The 16960-nt window shown below is 46.7% G+C and overlaps 1 protein-coding gene across 3 annotated transcripts in view; it reads right to left on the minus strand.

The window, feature by feature from the left end:
- Positions 1-16677, minus strand: part of CBLB (Cbl proto-oncogene B) — a 206214-nt gene extending 189537 nt beyond the window's left edge. Inside the window, exons 1-3 of one of the 3 annotated variants that reach the window (XM_029082023.2) lie at positions 16575-16677; positions 14763-14944; positions 2014-2264 (exon numbers count right to left, since the gene is read on the minus strand). In XM_029082023.2, coding sequence (XP_028937856.1) covers positions 2014-2264; positions 14763-14930 — 419 coding nt within the window. In that variant the 5' untranslated portion in view covers positions 14931-14944; positions 16575-16677. Of the gene's footprint in view, positions 1-2013; positions 2265-14762; positions 14945-15532; positions 15659-16574 lie in introns of those variants that run through there. The other 2 variants (XM_029082024.2, XM_029082022.2) reach the window with 2 other exon arrangements.
- Between the last annotated feature and the right edge of the window lie 283 nt (positions 16678-16960).

Genomic DNA, 16960 nt, shown 5'->3' on the forward strand with positions numbered 1-16960 from the left:
AAGGACTCTAGAATTCCACACTATGGAGGAGGCAAACCAGGAAAGAGAAATCACGGTGTAAAAGTTGTTCAGAAATGAACTGCCTAGTCTGTGTTTCCATGACGTAAAAGCCACCCAGGGCACTCTTGGCCTTGCTAACAATTTCATACACCTTACTAAAGGCCTTCATAATTAATCTGATAGGTTAAAATTTACTTTTACTAGGCAACCAAAAGCACAGAAATCCTTTATAATGTTCCAATGGTAGTGTTCTCCTCAGACTTCGGCAACTTTCTGAAGTTCATTCACTGAGATTTCAATACGAAGTCTTTTCCCTGTAAACAACAGAACTACAAATCTCTCTTTTGTAAATACTAGACATGTCTGTGGCGATAAAAAGGGCAGTCATTCTACGAACAAAGTATCTACTTGGAAGTACTGTAATTCTAGGAACAAAGTGGCTACTAAGATTAATGGGGATGCACTATTTCCTCCAAAGTAAACAGCAATAAAGGCTCCAATTTAATGCACAAAACACACTGTATGACATCCTAGATTTAAGTACTGTATACATAGCCCTCAAAGTTCCTGACTCTGAAAAGATCAACTGTCTTTTCTTATTTAGCAGGTTCAAAAAGGGCTTGATAAATTCCTGAGTGGCCTATAATTGGATATTAGGGTTAGGGGAAAGATTAGGGATATTAATTAGGGATAGGATATGGTACATTCTTAAACAGTAAGGGGTGGAGGTCAAGGAGGGCAATAATTACATGGTTTCTCCAAGCATCCCACTGCCATTCTCACACAGATTACAGCATTGACCGGATCACCGGTGGGATCTAATACAGACCTTGTCATTTTTTGATATTCTCATTCCCAACAGTCTGCTACATCAGAAACGACAGCTGTCAAAGTCATGGTATAAATAATGAGAAGCAATGTGGCCCAGTGAATAAGACACAGACCTGGGAGTCAGAGGAGCTGGGTTATCCCGGCTCTGCCACTTGTCTGCTGTGTGACCTTGGACAAGTCACTTCACTTCTCTGTCCCTCAGTTACCTCATCTGTAAAATGGGGGATTAAAGTTGTGAGTCCCATGTGGGACAGGGACTGCATCCCACCTGATAACTAGCCCAGGGCTTAAAACAGGGCCTGACATATAGTAAGTGCTTAAGAGCCTTAGGCAACACTGCTATATCACAACTCACTAGACTGCAGTGCTTCTCTTTTACCATGTCTCCCCTCCCATACTCTCCCTCCAGCTGAGATTCTTAAAACAAGAAGATGAGTAGAGAGAAGAATGGACGTGAATACTTTTTTTCCAACTGCCCGAAGAGTAGTTTCTATTTGGAGGGTTTGTACTTTGTCAGAGCCAAAAAGCATTAAGCACTGGCAGACCATGGAAAGCCTTTCCTAATATAACAAATGGCATCTTGACCTAAAATAATCTCGGAGTCATTTCAAAAGAAAAAAAGCCTCTTTTTTAAACTCCATTTAATGGAAGACGCTACAAAAATTCACATAAAAATTATTTAGAAAAAACAAAAAGCATTGCGGCTTACTTTTGAATTATGATAAAATCCCAGTACTTTCTCCCTTGAATTTCATGGAAAAGGGAACAGGACTTAACACTAGGGTAATCAGTAATATTTCTCAAGCACCCATTAAAAGGTAAATACTGAAGTAGTAAACCATACATACTTGAATTAGACAACGTCTCTTATGGATCTCTGACATATTCCACCTGTCAGGTCTACTTTCAGTTTCCCTGGGTCATTCCCTTGCAGTATATACTTAAAAGTAAACCAAGCTGGCAAAATTGATTTGCAAAGAAAAGAATTACAATGACCCAGGTGGGGAATGAATGCGCATTATATGGCAGTTCTAATAATGGTAAATTCTGATTAGCAACAAAGTGCAAAAGCTTATATGATCAAACATATTTTGGCCTTCACCTGAAAGGCAAACGTGAAGCATAGAGAAGTTTCCGAACAGGTGCCATCAGCCACTTAAACAGCTAAAAGTATCTCCTTACCTGTCCTGCGACTGCTCTTCATACATCCGCTCCTTGCCTTCTTTAAAGAGTCTTATTGCCCGTTTTGATTTTTTCATCAGACTGTCAATGTAGATTTTAAAATATTCATTCTCGCTGAGTTGCGCAAGTTTCTGGTTGTCATCATATTTGCTCAGAATGAGTCGCAAGTGTTGATAAGTATCCGGTAAAATATCAAGTATATAGGGAGGGCTATTTTTTAACTGAAGCTTGGGATTTTGGCACAGTCTTACCTGGAGGTGGAGGGGAGAAGGGGAGGGAAAAAAAAGAGAGATAAACAGATCATTCAGGGGCTAAAACCAATTTACTTTCCATAGATTACCTAGAAAAAATACAAAAGTGTTTTTTTTTCCTGCAGTCTCCTTGAAGTAGAGTGGTTTTAAAGCCATTTCAAAGTCTAATCCCCGAATGCTGGTAAATAATCAATTGCGGCTGGTTACCTACCTTCTCCATCTACTCAGACTTCAGGCTTTCACTCTTCCTAATTCCCTACCCTTTCCTAATTTCCTCCAACTTTTTCCTCCTATGTTGTTCTTTCTGGACTATAAAGAATCAGTTCGGTTGACCTTCAAGGAACCACGTGCCTTTAATCATTTTTCAGAGCTCTTTTTCTAAGAGTGACCCAAAATATGTAATTCTATTGTACTACTGTATTTCCCATTAGACTTACTTACCTTTTTGTTACAATAATCTAGGAAGAAGGAGAGGCAGGGATGGAGGCAGAAGGAGAAAGGTGAAGAAAGTAAGAGCTCGAGACTGTTTCTCTTATTCCTACTGCACGTTCCCAAATGCTGCATCCCAGAGACACTCAATTTATTTCCTCAACTTCACGTGTTGTTCAAGTTCCCCTCCAGGCAGTCTTAATGAATTAACTCCTCACCTGCTTTGAAAAATGCTCCTCCTTTTGCTCCTCCTATCACGGGGCTTGGCAATCTTAATGAATTAACTACTCCCACCTGCTTTATCCCCGTGCTCACCCTTCTAGTCCTCTTCCCTGCAGGAACCACTGTTTCCAATTACGTGGTACAAAAAGGATGATTTTATTTCCTCCTCAAAAAGTATGGTGGGACCATTAGGGGTTAATTAAGAAAATCTGGTCCTTATTCTCTATTCAAGTTCTTTGAATTTGCACTAAGACTTTTGCTTACTGCTGTTGTGCCCCCCAATTTTATTTTTTTACACAAAGGGGCACAGTTTGAAATTGAATAGAAATGAGTATTCGATCAGAACAATCTTACTCACTGCCCATTCTACCCCGAAAATGAATTATACAGGGGGCTTGGTCATGAACTCAGATTCACTCAACCCCAGGGCTCTGCTATCGTATTTACTGAGTGCTTAAATTTGTGCAAAACACTGAACTAAGAGCTTGGGAGAGTTCAACAACCAAGACACACAATGAGCTCACAGTCTAGAGGGGGAGAGAGTCATTAAAATAAATAAGTCCCTAGATCCGTGCCCTTTGGGCTTTTGGGATTCACCCCACCCTCAGCTCCACAGCTCTTATAAATGATAACAACACTTATTATTCGTATTAATGAATGCAAAACTGCAAGCTCCTTGTGAGCAGGGAACGTGACTGTGAACTCTGTTGCACTGTTCTGTCCCGAGCGTTTAATACACTGCTCTGCACACAGAAAACATTCAATCACCATTGGATCGATTGGCCACTGACTACTCGCCTTGCATTCACTCTTTTAATCTCCCCTGTTTAGCTTTTGAAAAAGACACACCATTCAAATGTATCACTAATTAAATTCCTAAAAAGTAAGCCTCTGGTTCAACTTAAATAAGGGCCTTAAATAAGAGGACAAACTCCTTCTTACATCAATATAATCCCTTAAATATAGTCCTCATTTTATCCCTGGATCAATCTGCTAAAATTCATAACTCAGTGCTACTGGGATTAGCAATGAACGGTTATAAGGGAAGGAATGACACAGAGACTAACAAAACATATAAAGTAGGGTCCACATGCTCTTACTACAGTAAACAAAATAACAAAAACTGTATTGATTGAGTAGATTTTCTGATATTCCAAGACTGATTTAAGAATCCTACTCAATTTAAAAGTGAAAATGGAACAGCAGAAGTTACCCTGGACCTGAGAACCAAAAAAAGTTAACACTGTAAATCCCTAAAATAGAATTTACATTTAGGGAAACCTTATTTTACTTTACATTGTTCTCAAGGGTTTTTGTTGTGACTATTTGAAACAAACAAAAACAGAGACAAAGGAATTTGCATATACTGACAGACATACTCAGATTTTAAAATCCCCAAGGCAGACTTAGAAACACAAACAAAAACAGATGCTCCCACTGACACAACTGTTCCCCAAACTGTCCAACCATACCCAAAGTGGATGAAACTGGTCAACGATGAATACTCTACGATGGAGAAAATAGGAAGTATAAAATCCATTTGGCACTACTGTAAACATTCAGTGTCTCTGGAAAATTAATTTTTCCTCACTCAGTTTTTATCTTTTTTCCAAAAAATATTATACTCTACACAGTGATCCTTTAAGAGTGACTTTAAAATTGACACCAGTAAACAAAATGACATCTTTTGAAACAAAGCAAGGATTGTCTTCCTGACTACATATCTTCAGATTTTCTGGTTTGGGTCGGGGAGCGAGGTTGTAACTGGGAGAACGTGACAGAGAAATGGCTTTAGGGTCATTATCTTAGGGTTATGACTTACTGTGGCGTTGTATTATTTATTTATGGTATTTGTTAAGCGCTCATTCCGTACCAGCCACTACCCTAAGCCTTGGGGGAGACACACGCTTATCAGCTTGGGCACGGTCCATGTCCCACATGGGGCTCACGGTCTTAAGCCCCATTTTAGGGATGGTAAAGTAGTGTCCTCACCCAAGCACTTAGTACAGTGCTCTGCGCACAGTAAGTGCTCAATAAACACCACTGCTATTTGAACATCTAGAAAGAAAACAGTTGAGAACCATATCTTCACTGGTTAATACGGACTGTTACACCCTGGCTGTTCTTGGTTTCTAAAGATGATCGCAAATATCTCTTGGAGTGTAAATTCCCTCAGGGCATCCTTTAATTGTACTGCAGTATAGTATTACTGCACACAGAAGGCACTCAGATATTCACGATGAAGGCAACATCCTTTCCACTGAGGTGAGCATGGCGGAAAAAAACTGGTGCGGTGAACACCACTCTTTTCCTCTGTACAGGAGGATTGACCTCCTCTGCCCATGCAGGACGTAGCTTTGTTTTTGAGCCTACCTCTTGGCATCCTGATTTTTTTTTCCCCATGGTATTTCTTATATACCTACTATGTGCCAGGCACTGTCCTAAGCCCCGAGGCAGATACAAGCTAATCAGGTTGGATCCCTGTCCATGTCCCACGTGGGGCTGAAGGTCTTAATCTCCATTTTACGGATGAGATAACTGAGACCCAGAGAAGTGAAGTGACTTGTCCAAGGTCACACTGCAGTCCAGGGCCAGAGTTGGGATCAGAACCCAGGTCCTCTGACCCCCCAGGCCCATGCTCTTTCCCCTAGGCCATCCTGCTGATTTGGGGGGAAGCTCGTGCTAAAGAGCAAATACCCTCCATGAACGCTGCACGCCTAATTAACCTGACTGCTATTCGGGCACCCATCGAGTCCCCTGCCATTATTCCGCCCTTCTAGTTTATCATTTAGCGGAGAAACAGTCAGGCCTAGTGGATAGAGCACTCGTGCCTGGTACATAATAAGTACTTAACAAGTATCATAATTATTATAGAGCATGGGCCTGAGAGTCAGAAGGACTGAGCCTTAGTCAAACACAGCCTTCCCAGTGTTCCCAAAGTTGGGAAGGTGTGATTTTGCCGGCTTTGCTCCGGCAAAGCAGGTCTTCTATGCCTCTCGTTGTGAGAAGGGAATGCGTCTGTTCGTTCTTATACTGTGCTCTTCCAAGTGCTTAGAACAGTGCTTTCCACACAGTGAGTGCTCAATAAATGACTAAATGAATGAATGAATGAATCAAGAGCCAACATCTCAGGCACTTCATTCTTATACTGTACTCTCCCCAGTGCTTAGAACAGTGCTCTCCATTCAGTAAGTGCTCAGTAAATACGACTGAATGAATAAATGAATAGCCAACATCTCAGGCACTGGCCCCTGGATGTCACAGCCCTGACGACAAAGTGTTCTGAAACCTTGACCACAGCCCCAGCTTCTATTAAAACATAATTTGAAGTCCATCTCCTAGAAGATTTCCAAGATAAATTCTCAGTCAGCCAATGCCCGCATCTTGCCAATTTTTTAACCGTAACAACTGCCAAATTCATCTCTCGCTCTCCCTTCAGATGGCTGTCGCCCTTGTCCGTGCTCCTGCCCTCTACCAGGGTCCTCTACCAGCCTCACCCCTGGTCTCCTTGCCTCCGGCGTCTCACTCCTTCAATCCATGTTTTCAGCTGCTGCATCAATGATCTTTTTGCAACATCTCCTCCCTGTCACTATTCCTCACCATTAGCGTTATTATTATTATTGTAGTTATTAAGTGCTTACTATGGGTCAAGGACTGTTGTAAACACTGGGGCAGATACAAATTAATCGGGTAGGACACAGTCCCTGTGACTACCAGGCTACACAGGAGGGAGAACAGATATGGAATCCCCATTTTACACTGGAGGCAACTGAGGCATAGAGAAGTCGAGTGACTCGCCCAAGATCACACAGTAGGCAACTGACTTGAAGACTCTCCACGGAATCTATCAACTCTCTTCACCTGCTACTCTCCAGCTCCCAACTCTTTCTTCTTCCCCCAGTCACCTTCCAATTATGCCCGGCTCTCAGACTCGGCGGCCTCTCGTGCTCACCTGCCTCGTCTCTCTGAGATCTTAAGGCGATTGTTGGTGCCAAGGAATATCTGTTGACTAATACCTAGGGCCAGGAGTCAAGGTTTCCCATGTGGCTTTGAGATTCCAGTGTCTCTCAGAGCGACAGGAGGTGCAGAAAATCCACAGCAAGAGTTTCCTTTGACTCTAAAGAAATTCCAGTCAAATGGGAATCATCCATTCAGTGACAGCCTTTAGTGTCCCTCACACTCAGTTTAGGTAACTAGAGAGTAATTCAAGAGACTTCTTTTTCTAATTGCTCTCTTAGAGTGAAGATTAGAAAATCTTTAGCATGTCCAAACCAGCAGTTATTTAAAATGCACTAGCTGGCAAAAAAAATTTATCTGCACATGAAATTTTTGATGTATTCTCCGCTTCTCAGCTAAAAATCATAATGGGACAGTTTTCCATTAAAAGCTATAATTAGAAACCACAGCATTCATGGAGAAAAACTCTGCCATAGAGGCATGGGAATGAATTTCAGTTATCTGCCCTCTCAATTTCCAGCAAAATGAACTTTTTAAACACTTGCGTGAAATGTCAACAGCGTTGATCACCCTTTCCAGATTCACACTACCTCGGGCGACGATACAGAATTGGAAAAATGAAGAGGGAAATCTAAGTCCTTGAAAGCCAAAGCATTAAAAAAAAATTCATTTTCTTTAACTGTGGCTTCACCCGTTACAGCTCTCTACATTGCAGAAGGATTGGATCATATTTAAAACAGGTGAAGTCAACTCCCTTTTACGCTAAAGCACAGGGATTAAGTTCCATATACCTTCAGGGTTGGCCTACTGCATCTCTAGCCTTTCTTCAAAGCCTCCTGTTTGTGCAGAGCACATACACTACTCCATATACTTCCTAAAACAAAACCAACTCTGCCCTGCCCAAGCCCCAGGAGAATCAGCCAAGTTTTACATCTTGGTGGGAATAGGCAGGTCTGGCTCTCTTAGGTCTTTCATCGGGAACTCTCTTTTGGCCCGGTCCCCTAAGGATTAAGTCCCCCAAACCACTCATTTTTCTCTTTCTTCCCCATCCCTGGGGAAAAAGCCCCGAAGAATCTCCAACCCCTCAGTCCCAAGAGGACTAACAAGTGGAACCTTCACCTGAATCTCATTTTATTCCCCACCTCAAGCCTGTCTAGACTAGTGACATTGTTCAGAAGAAACGTTCGGCGTGGGATTTCTTTAGTGCCCTGCTGCCACTGAGTCTTTGCAGCCAAAAATCAAAAGGTTCTCCACAAACTTGCCTGCACCAAGTCCCCTAAAGTCCAAACACAGGTGTACACTATCCCAAGTCGCTGAAGAGATCACACCTGTACCTGGTCCTGCCAAACCTCCGGAATCTTAAGCCATAGCTGCAGCTGACTGAATCACACTGATCACTTCAGGCTGATCCACCTGAAGACCAGACCTAGCAAGGTCAAATCCACTCAGACAGCAGCAGAAACCATATTTCTTCAAACGGTCCATTCACTGTGAAATGTCATTAGCACAAATGAATGTGGAAATCCAAACCTGAGGAAAAAGAGATCTATTCTGGAGAAGTTCTGGCACAGGCCTAAGCCATGTCTAGATCTTCACACCAGTTTCTAAGCAGCAACAAAACCTAATCTCCCAGATCCTGCCTTGTCCCACAGCTCACCATGTTACAATCCTTTCAAATCGAGGGGAAAATTCAAATTTAGGGGAAGCAGCGTGGCTCAGCGGAAAGAGCCTGGGCTTCGGAGTCAGAGGTCATGGGTTCGACTCCCGGCTCTGCCACTTGTCAGCTGGGTGACTGTGGGCGAGTCACTTCACTTCTCTGCGCCTCAGTTCCCTCATCTGTAAAATGGGGATTAAGACCGTGAGCCTCACGTGGGACAACCTGATTACCCTGTATCTACCCCAGCGCTTAGAACAGTGCTCTGCACATAGTAAACGCTTAACAAATACCAACATTATTATTAAATCTGTCTTTCGGCTCAAGAAAGAGTGGGGTGGGGGGGGAGAGGAGGGGGAAGGAAGATCCAACTCTGTGTTCTCCCAGTGGATACAGGATTTTCTAACAGATAACTTTTAAATTTGAGCTCAAAACTTGAAATAGCTTGATATCACAGCCAGGGCAAGAAACTTAAAAAGCCTCACTCTAGAAGGGATGAAGCAAAGATCCAACTACAGGAAGTACCAACGAACAGTATTACAAAGAAAGTGACCCAGTGGCAGGAAGGATATGTTTTTGTATTGTTGTTTATAGGAACGATGCACATAAAGATTACAGACTCCAAGCTAAATGCCTCCAGCATCCGGATTTTTTTTTTTTAAATGGTATTTGTTAAGACTTTATACCAAGTCTTATACTTTTAAGCACTGGGATAGATACAAGCTAATCCAACTGGACACAGTCCCTGTCCCTTATGGGGTTCACCGTCTTCATCTCCATCGTACAGATGAAGTAACCGAGGCATACAGAAGTTAAGTGCCTTGCCCAAGGTCACACAGACAAGTGGCGGAGCCAGGATTAGAACCCAGTTCCTCTGATTGCTAGGCCCATGCTCTATGCACTAGGCCGTGCTGCTTCTTCAAAACGCTATCAAAAATACTTTTCAAACTTTTTCAGTCACGTTATTTTCACACAAAACTGATAGAGCCGGTGAAAAAAATCTAGGTACTCATCTTCGGCGACATTTTTGGCACGACTTAATTTTTTTCTTTTCCTGAGCGGTCACCGTGTAAGCTGCGCTTCAGGGTCCGGGACATGGCAAACTGCTTCTCCTATTTTCCATCATGTGAGTATGACTCTCTGAGAGAACGATGGTTACAACTCAAAATTCCTAAATTACGTTCCCTCTGCATTCATTAGCAATCCTTTCTCTGCCCCAATCGCAGCACCTCCAACCCTGGGGTGTGGCGACAGGGGTCAGGAAAGGGTGAGGTGGTTCGCTTGGAAAAAAAAAAATCAATCACACAAGAGCCTGGATATCTACAAGAGGGCTGCAGGAACACTAAGGATTAACCTCACTCAGATCAACCTCCCCACTATGGAGTTATCTGACCAGTGGAGGAGCAAGATAAACTTCTGGACTGGTTCCAGAATGGACCAAACTCTCCAGTCGTACCCAGTTCAGACAACTCTGGACGTGACATTCATTCATTCAGTCGTATTTATTGAGCGCTACGGTGTACAGAGCACTATATTAAGCACTTGGGAGAGTACACTGTAACAATAAACAGACACCCTCCCTGCCCACAGTGAACTTACAGTCTAGAAGGCGTGTAGGGAGAGATCCAGGTACACTTTTAAGTTTGACATATGCCAATCTCGCCGTCTTTCTGTCTGTCTCTCTTACACACACACACCCCATTTCTTCACTCCCACAGCCTAGAATATTTACACCTGTATATAATGGTGTAAATACATAGGGGGATGAAATATCACAGTACCATTTCCACAATTCATATTGTATGCTATTTACCAAGCAGTGCTCGACTCCAGACAACATAATTTCCCTCCACGGGGGCCATTTCGGCTAGGTGTTTGGAACTGCTGGGTCTTCTTATAGGTAAACTTCCTTCATTCTATCTACCTTGACCTTTAGGTATTTTATTTTGTTCTCATGACTTCACTAGCTGTTGGTAATTTGTCCTTTTTTTTTCTCTTTTTAACCAACTACACGTGTCAAATGGTGTTTGGATCTGCCTCACTATCATATTTTTTAAAAGATTTACAAGATGCACTTTGACGGGGAAACATTTAAATTTTATTTTTTAATTTTCACACAGAGTTCTACTAATTGGATGTGAAAGACCATCTTCTGGGTTCCCGGTCCTCTAACTACATATCACTGCTGCTATCTTACAAAACTTAGGTAGTGTTTCCAGGGATTTTCTTTTGGCCTAATTGAAAGGTTCTTGATGTAATTAACAGGGCAATGTTGCTTTTGGAGGTTATGAACCACTTCCTTTATCACTGACATGAGAAAACTAAGGTGGTAATACCAATTTATAATCGCAACGGCTTTGATACTACTGTGTGGTCTCGCAGGGAGGCCACTGGACTCGAAAAGAGCGTCGGTTGAAACGGAGAATATTTCCTTCTACCCTGCAGGTACAATTGATGTTTGCCCACTCTTTCGGTTGGTTCAAAGCAGTGAATTAAGAAAGGGAGTAAATCTGGTATATGATGAGAGGAACATAGCCCTTGTTTACTTCTCCCTCAGGCTCAATTATTTATTTTCGGTCTCCCAGTTTTTATAATTGCCTACCACAAAGTATTGGCCTATTTGAAAATGGTTTCAGCTTAATGAATCTTTGGCATGATGATGAAAGCTAAGCAAAAGTGACGGGCATGACCTTTGCCAACAGAACACTACACATATATATACATACATACACACACAGACACACAAACCCTCACGCACACATTCGTCGGAGAGTTCAAGGCCAAATTTCAGCCCATACTTCCCAAGTTAAGTCTACAAATGAAAAGGTTAATAAAACATGAACAGCAGTAGGTGCTCAAGTATTGTCCCAGCTCATACACATTTTGTAAAAGTCGATAAATGAGGTTCCCAGCCGGCAATCTGGAAGCTCGCATGTGCCAGAGCCGGGTTTTAACATTTTTTAATGACTTGACAGTAACTTTACAGTACGCTTCCTAAAACATATCTATGTGAGTCGACCTATGATTCAGTTGATATCTTCTGACTCAGAAAGGGGAGAGGAAAACAAGGAAGAAAAAGTTGAGCTCAAGAGCTGACTTGGTAGCATCTGACCCTATTCATCTCTCCTGTAATACGTTGGTTAAAAAGAGTCCCTCAGAAGTTGGTTTCTAATTTGAGAAAAATCTTCCCTGGGGGGGAGGTGGGGAGTGTTAGTCCAACTTTTAGGTGGTGAATTTGACTTTCGGGAGTCTACTCCCAAGAAAAAGCTGAAAGATTTAGGCTTTTGCTTGCCAAAACATATTAGATTTGTTCAATTGCTCGCTCTTCATTCTCAAATACTATATCGAATGCCCAGACCAAAACCGGACCTCAAGCAGCAAGTTAAATTGTTCTGACACCATGACATCATCCCTGTCTGGTGTACTTTAATATAATTTGGAAATAAAAAGCTGAATTATCTGGCAGCGGAATACGGAATAAATACGGAATACTGAGGACCCAAACCGAGCACATTTATCCAGTGAAAAAGGAAATCCGGCAATGCATTTAGCTTAACCAAGCCACAAAACAACCGACATCTCTCTGTCCGCAAGCCCTGCTAGCACAACCAAAAATAAAGTTATTTTTCGGTCAAACTGACAGCCGCCGCTACTTTTGAAAAACGAGATTGGGTTCCTTTGGCTTCGTTCACTCATTCATTCATTCAATAGTATTTATTGAGTGCTTACTATGTGCAGAGCACTGTACTAAGCACTTGGAATGGACAAATCGGTAACAGAGACAGTCCCTGCCCTTTGACGGGCTTACAGTCTAATCGGGGGAGACGGACAGACAAGAACAATAGCAATAAACAGAATCAAGGGGATGAACATCTCATTAAAACAACAGCAAATAAATAGAATCAAGGTAATGTACATCTCACTAGCAAAATAAATAGGGTAATGAAAATATATACAGTTGAGCAGACGAGTACAGTGCTGAGGGAAGGGAGAGGGGGGAAGAGAGGGCTTAGCTGAGGAGAGGTGAAGGTGGGGGGGTAGAGAGGGAGCAGAGGGAAGGGGGGAGCTCAGTCTGGGAAGGCCTCTTGGAGGAGGTGAGCTTCGTTCACAATCGCTCAAGCGCGCCATTCGGAGTCCTCCAAAAGGTAAGGCGATGAATACGTTTTTGCAAAGAGAGAGATCTTAATATGCTATCTCTGGTATATATGTAAAACCTTCCACAAGAATATGGCCATGCCTGGCTTTATCATTCATTCATTCATTCATTCATTCATTCAATCGTATTTACTGAGCGCTTACTTTGTGCAGAGCACTCTACTGAGCGCTTGGAAAGAACAATTCAGCAATTAGAGAGAGACAATCCCTGCCCCACAACGGGCTTACAGTCTAGAAGGTGGGGGAGACAGACATCAAAATAAGTAAACAGGCATCAATAGCATCAATATAAATACAGAACACAGAACACAATATAAATACAGAACACTACAGACAGACACACACATTCATTCATTGAATGAATGAATGAATTCAATAGTATTTGTTGAGCACTTACTATGTGCAGAGCACTGTACTAAGCGCTTGGAATGTACACATCGGTAACAGATAGAGACGGTCCCCGCCCTCTGACGGGCTTACAAGTGCTGGGGGGCGGGGAGGGGGAGTAGAGCAAGGGGAGCAAGTCGGGGCGATGGGGAGGGGAGGAGACGGGGAGCTGAGGAAAAGGGGGACTCAGTCTGGGAAGGCCTCTTGGAGGAGGTGAGCCTCCAGTAGGGCTTTGAAGGGGGGAGGTGTGATTGTTTGGCGGACTTGAGGAGGGAGGGCGTTCCAGGCCAGAAGTAGGACACGGGCCGGGGGTCGAACGCCGGGACAGGGCAGAACGAGGTACAGTGAGAAGGTTAGCAGAGGAGCGGGGAGGGCGGGAATGTAAAAGGAGAGAAGGGAGGTGAGGTTAGAAGGGGGCAAGGCGACGGAGAGCCTCGAGGCCGACAGCGAGGAGTTTTTGCTCCGTGCGAAGGTTGATAGGTAACCGCCGGAGATTTTTGAGGAGGCGGGTGACGTGCCTCTGGAGAAAATCATTCCCTTCTGCTGGAAAGGTTTCAGACAAGCAGCAAAGGTGGTAGGCATCACAAATACCAGCCAGAGAGAATCAGTATGTCAATCGGCCAACCTTTTATTTTGGAAAGGCGAAAGTTGACATCACCATCACCGGGACTATTTAATCTTATTTGGTAAGGAAAAGGATGCTGACATCTAAAATCACTTGGCAGTTCCTCGTGTTCTATTCAGATCTTACATTATGACAGTATAAAAAGCATTTAAATTGATTTGCCACCTGGGTAGACTGATTTATGGACAATTCCTAACCATGTTCGGTAAGAATGATTTCATTTCATTTGAAAACCACTTGTAGAAACCACAGAATTTTGGACCTTTCGGGCCTCTCCTTCCCTCTTCTTCAACCGGTCAATCAGGAGATGTATTTACTGAGCGCAGAACACTGTGCTAAGTAAGCGCCTGGGAAAGTACACCACAGTGAGACACATTCCCTATCGTTCCCTTAATCCCCATCCTACATGTACTTTTTTTTATTCCCAAGTTCCTCTTCCACAAATCGACTCGATTGGCTGATCAAAGAATCACTGTTTAAAAGAAAAAAACCCGCCACACGTTTTAGAGCGCAGATGCTTTCACAGAGATGAGGACGGAAACCGTTTCTTTCGAATTCTGCTTGTTCACCTGAGGGCTGATCAGAGTGATTGTTTTTCAGATAAATCGGCTCACAACCGCATGCGTGTGCTTCAGGGGAGGCTCTGACCGCCTCATATCCTACTCCCCGGCCTTTGCCATCTAAGAGCACACAACCCCACAAAAAGCAGAATAAACCTTTCTGAACCGTGCTGAAGCAACACACCTATATCAAGCAGCTAATCTGCACCAGTTTTGTACCGATCTGAGTCATCTGGAAGAACTCTGAACCTTCGGGAGCAGGACAAAAGGTTGATCTCTTTCTTAGAGACCGAGTTTGTTTAAGGAGCGCAAACAGGCCGGGCCAGTGGCCTGGGCAAAGGGAACCTTCTCCTTCCAAACTCAGAGGCTCAGGGCAAGAGGAGAGTAAGTCCACAGAGCTCCAGAGAGTCGCGTGGACCCACGTCTCCTCTTTCTGGATTCCCGGCGCTCAGAGGTTTCGGGTACCGCTCCTCGACGCCCGCGGAGCGGACGCACAGCCCGCGACTCACCACTTTGTCCATGAGTTTCCAAGTCTTCTCCACGGTCCTGCGATCGGCGGCGGCCTGTTTCGGGGGTCCCACGGCATCCTGGATGGCGTCGATAATGCCCAGGATGCGTCCCTTGCGGGGGTTTCCTCCTCGGCCCCCTGGGTTCCGGCCATTCGTGGAGTTGGCCATCTGGGATCTCCGCTCTGAGAAAACGCACGAGGTGCGTGTGCGTCAGGGGAGGGAAAGAAACAAAGTCACCACGGAGTCTCGAAAACGCCTCGGCCAACGGAGGGCCGAATCTGCACGCTCACTCCTCCTCTCAGTCAGGAGGGGAGGGAATCGGTGGAGGGGCGGGGGGTCCCGGGGCCGGAAAACAAAACCCTCCGAACGATCCCGGCCCCTAAAGGGCGCGTGGGCCAACTACCGCTATTCCCAGACTGACGGAGTCCGCTAGACTCCGCCGGCCGATCCCCCCAACCCCAGCTAAAGGGGCCTCGCTCCCCCATCTGAAGGGGTCCCCCGCATCCCAGCCCAAGGGGCTCCACTCCTCCCACCCCCCCCATCCGAAGAGATCCCGCTCCCCGCGACCCCCGTCCGAAGGGATCCCGCTCCTCCGCTCCCCATCTGAAGGGGTCCCATCCCCCCCCCCGCCCCCATATAAAGGGATCCCACTCCTCCGCCCCCCCCATCTGAAGGGATCCCCATCCCTCCACCCGCCCCCCCATCTACTAGGGAAGGGGGCGCCCGGACGGGATGCCCCCGGGCCGATGGGCAGCCGGGGTCCTCCTCACCATGTCCCTCTCCCCCTCCTTGGCCCTCCATTCGCTCTCGACACCCTTCAGGGCAAATCCGGCCACGGAAGAAACATCCTTGTGGCCTCACCGGAGGCACCTCCTCCTCCTCCTCCTCCTCCTCCTGGTCCTGGACCCGGTCCTGGTCCTGCCGGGGCCCGGGCCGCCGCGCCGTCCTCCGGCAGGACCAGATCCACGCCAAATCCTCCCTCCCCGCACCCCAATACATCCGCTCCACGACGCACGCGACCCTCCCCCCAACAGATGGCCTTCCAAGACCCCCCCACCCCCGGGTCCCCCCCCCAACCTAGCAGATCCGCCCCAGCCCAGCAGGTCCCCCCGCCACGAGTTACCAACTCCCCCTAAGCTAGTGGATCTCCCCCAAGCTATCGGATCCCCCCGCCCCCAAATCAGCAGATCCCGAGTTGGCAGATCCCCCAAGTTAGCAGACCCCCCTCCCCCCCGTCCCAGGTTAACAGATCCCAAGTTAGGAGGTTCTCCCTCCACGTTAGCAGATCCCCCCAAGTTGGCAGATCCCTCCCAAGTTAGCAGACGCCCCCCCCCCCAAGTTAGCAGGTTCTTCCCCCAAGTTAGATCTCCCCCAGGTTAGCAGGTCCCCCCAAGTTAGCAGATCCCCCCACAAGCTAGCAGATCGCCCCAAGTTAGGAGGTCCCCCCCCAAACTAGCAGATTCCCAAGCTAGCAGATCACCCCGTTAGCAGATCCCAAGCCAGCCGATTCTCCCCCCAAGTTAGCAGATCCCAAGCCGGCCGATCCCCCCCCCCCCGCCCAAGTTAGCAGATCCCCTCCCAGCCAAGAGGACCTCCCCCCCGCAACTTTCCCAGGGCGGCAAACCCAAAGTAGCCCCCAAACAAAGAGGGGAAGAGGGGCAGGGGGTGGGGAAGGACAGAGGGGAGGGAGGGAGGGAGGGAGGGGATCGGCTGGCTTTTTTGCGGTTTTTCCCCAGGCGGCGGCGGCGGCGGCGGCGGCGGCGGCGGCGGCGTCCCCTCCTCCCCCTCCGCTCCCCCCGGGGCCCCCAGTACCCCTGGTCAGGCGGGGGGCGCCGGGCTCCGCTGGCTTCCCCGGGGGAGACGCATGGAGGCGCCCCCGACCCCGGCGCTCCGCGGGTCGCCGGCCACGCCTGCCCGCCTGCCTCCGCCCGCCTCCGGACGGGGGCGCGGGGGCGCGGGGGCGCGGGTGCACGGGGCGGCGCGGGTGCACGGGGCGGCGCGCGGGCACGCGAGCGGCCCCCTGCAAACCCCCTCCGCGCTCCGCCCCTCCCCCGCCCGGAGCCCCCCGGGCGGCGGCCCCCGGGGAGGGGGAGGGGGCGGGGCCTCGCCGGCCGGGGAGGGGGGCGCCCCCCGGCTGGCCAATGGCGTCTGGCCCCGCGGGGACGGGCGGGGCCGCCCGCCAATAGGCACCGGGCTTC

Source organism: Ornithorhynchus anatinus, chromosome 17 (assembly GCF_004115215.2).
Source record: "Ornithorhynchus anatinus isolate Pmale09 chromosome 17, mOrnAna1.pri.v4, whole genome shotgun sequence".
NCBI lineage: Eukaryota > Metazoa > Chordata > Mammalia > Monotremata > Ornithorhynchidae > Ornithorhynchus > Ornithorhynchus anatinus.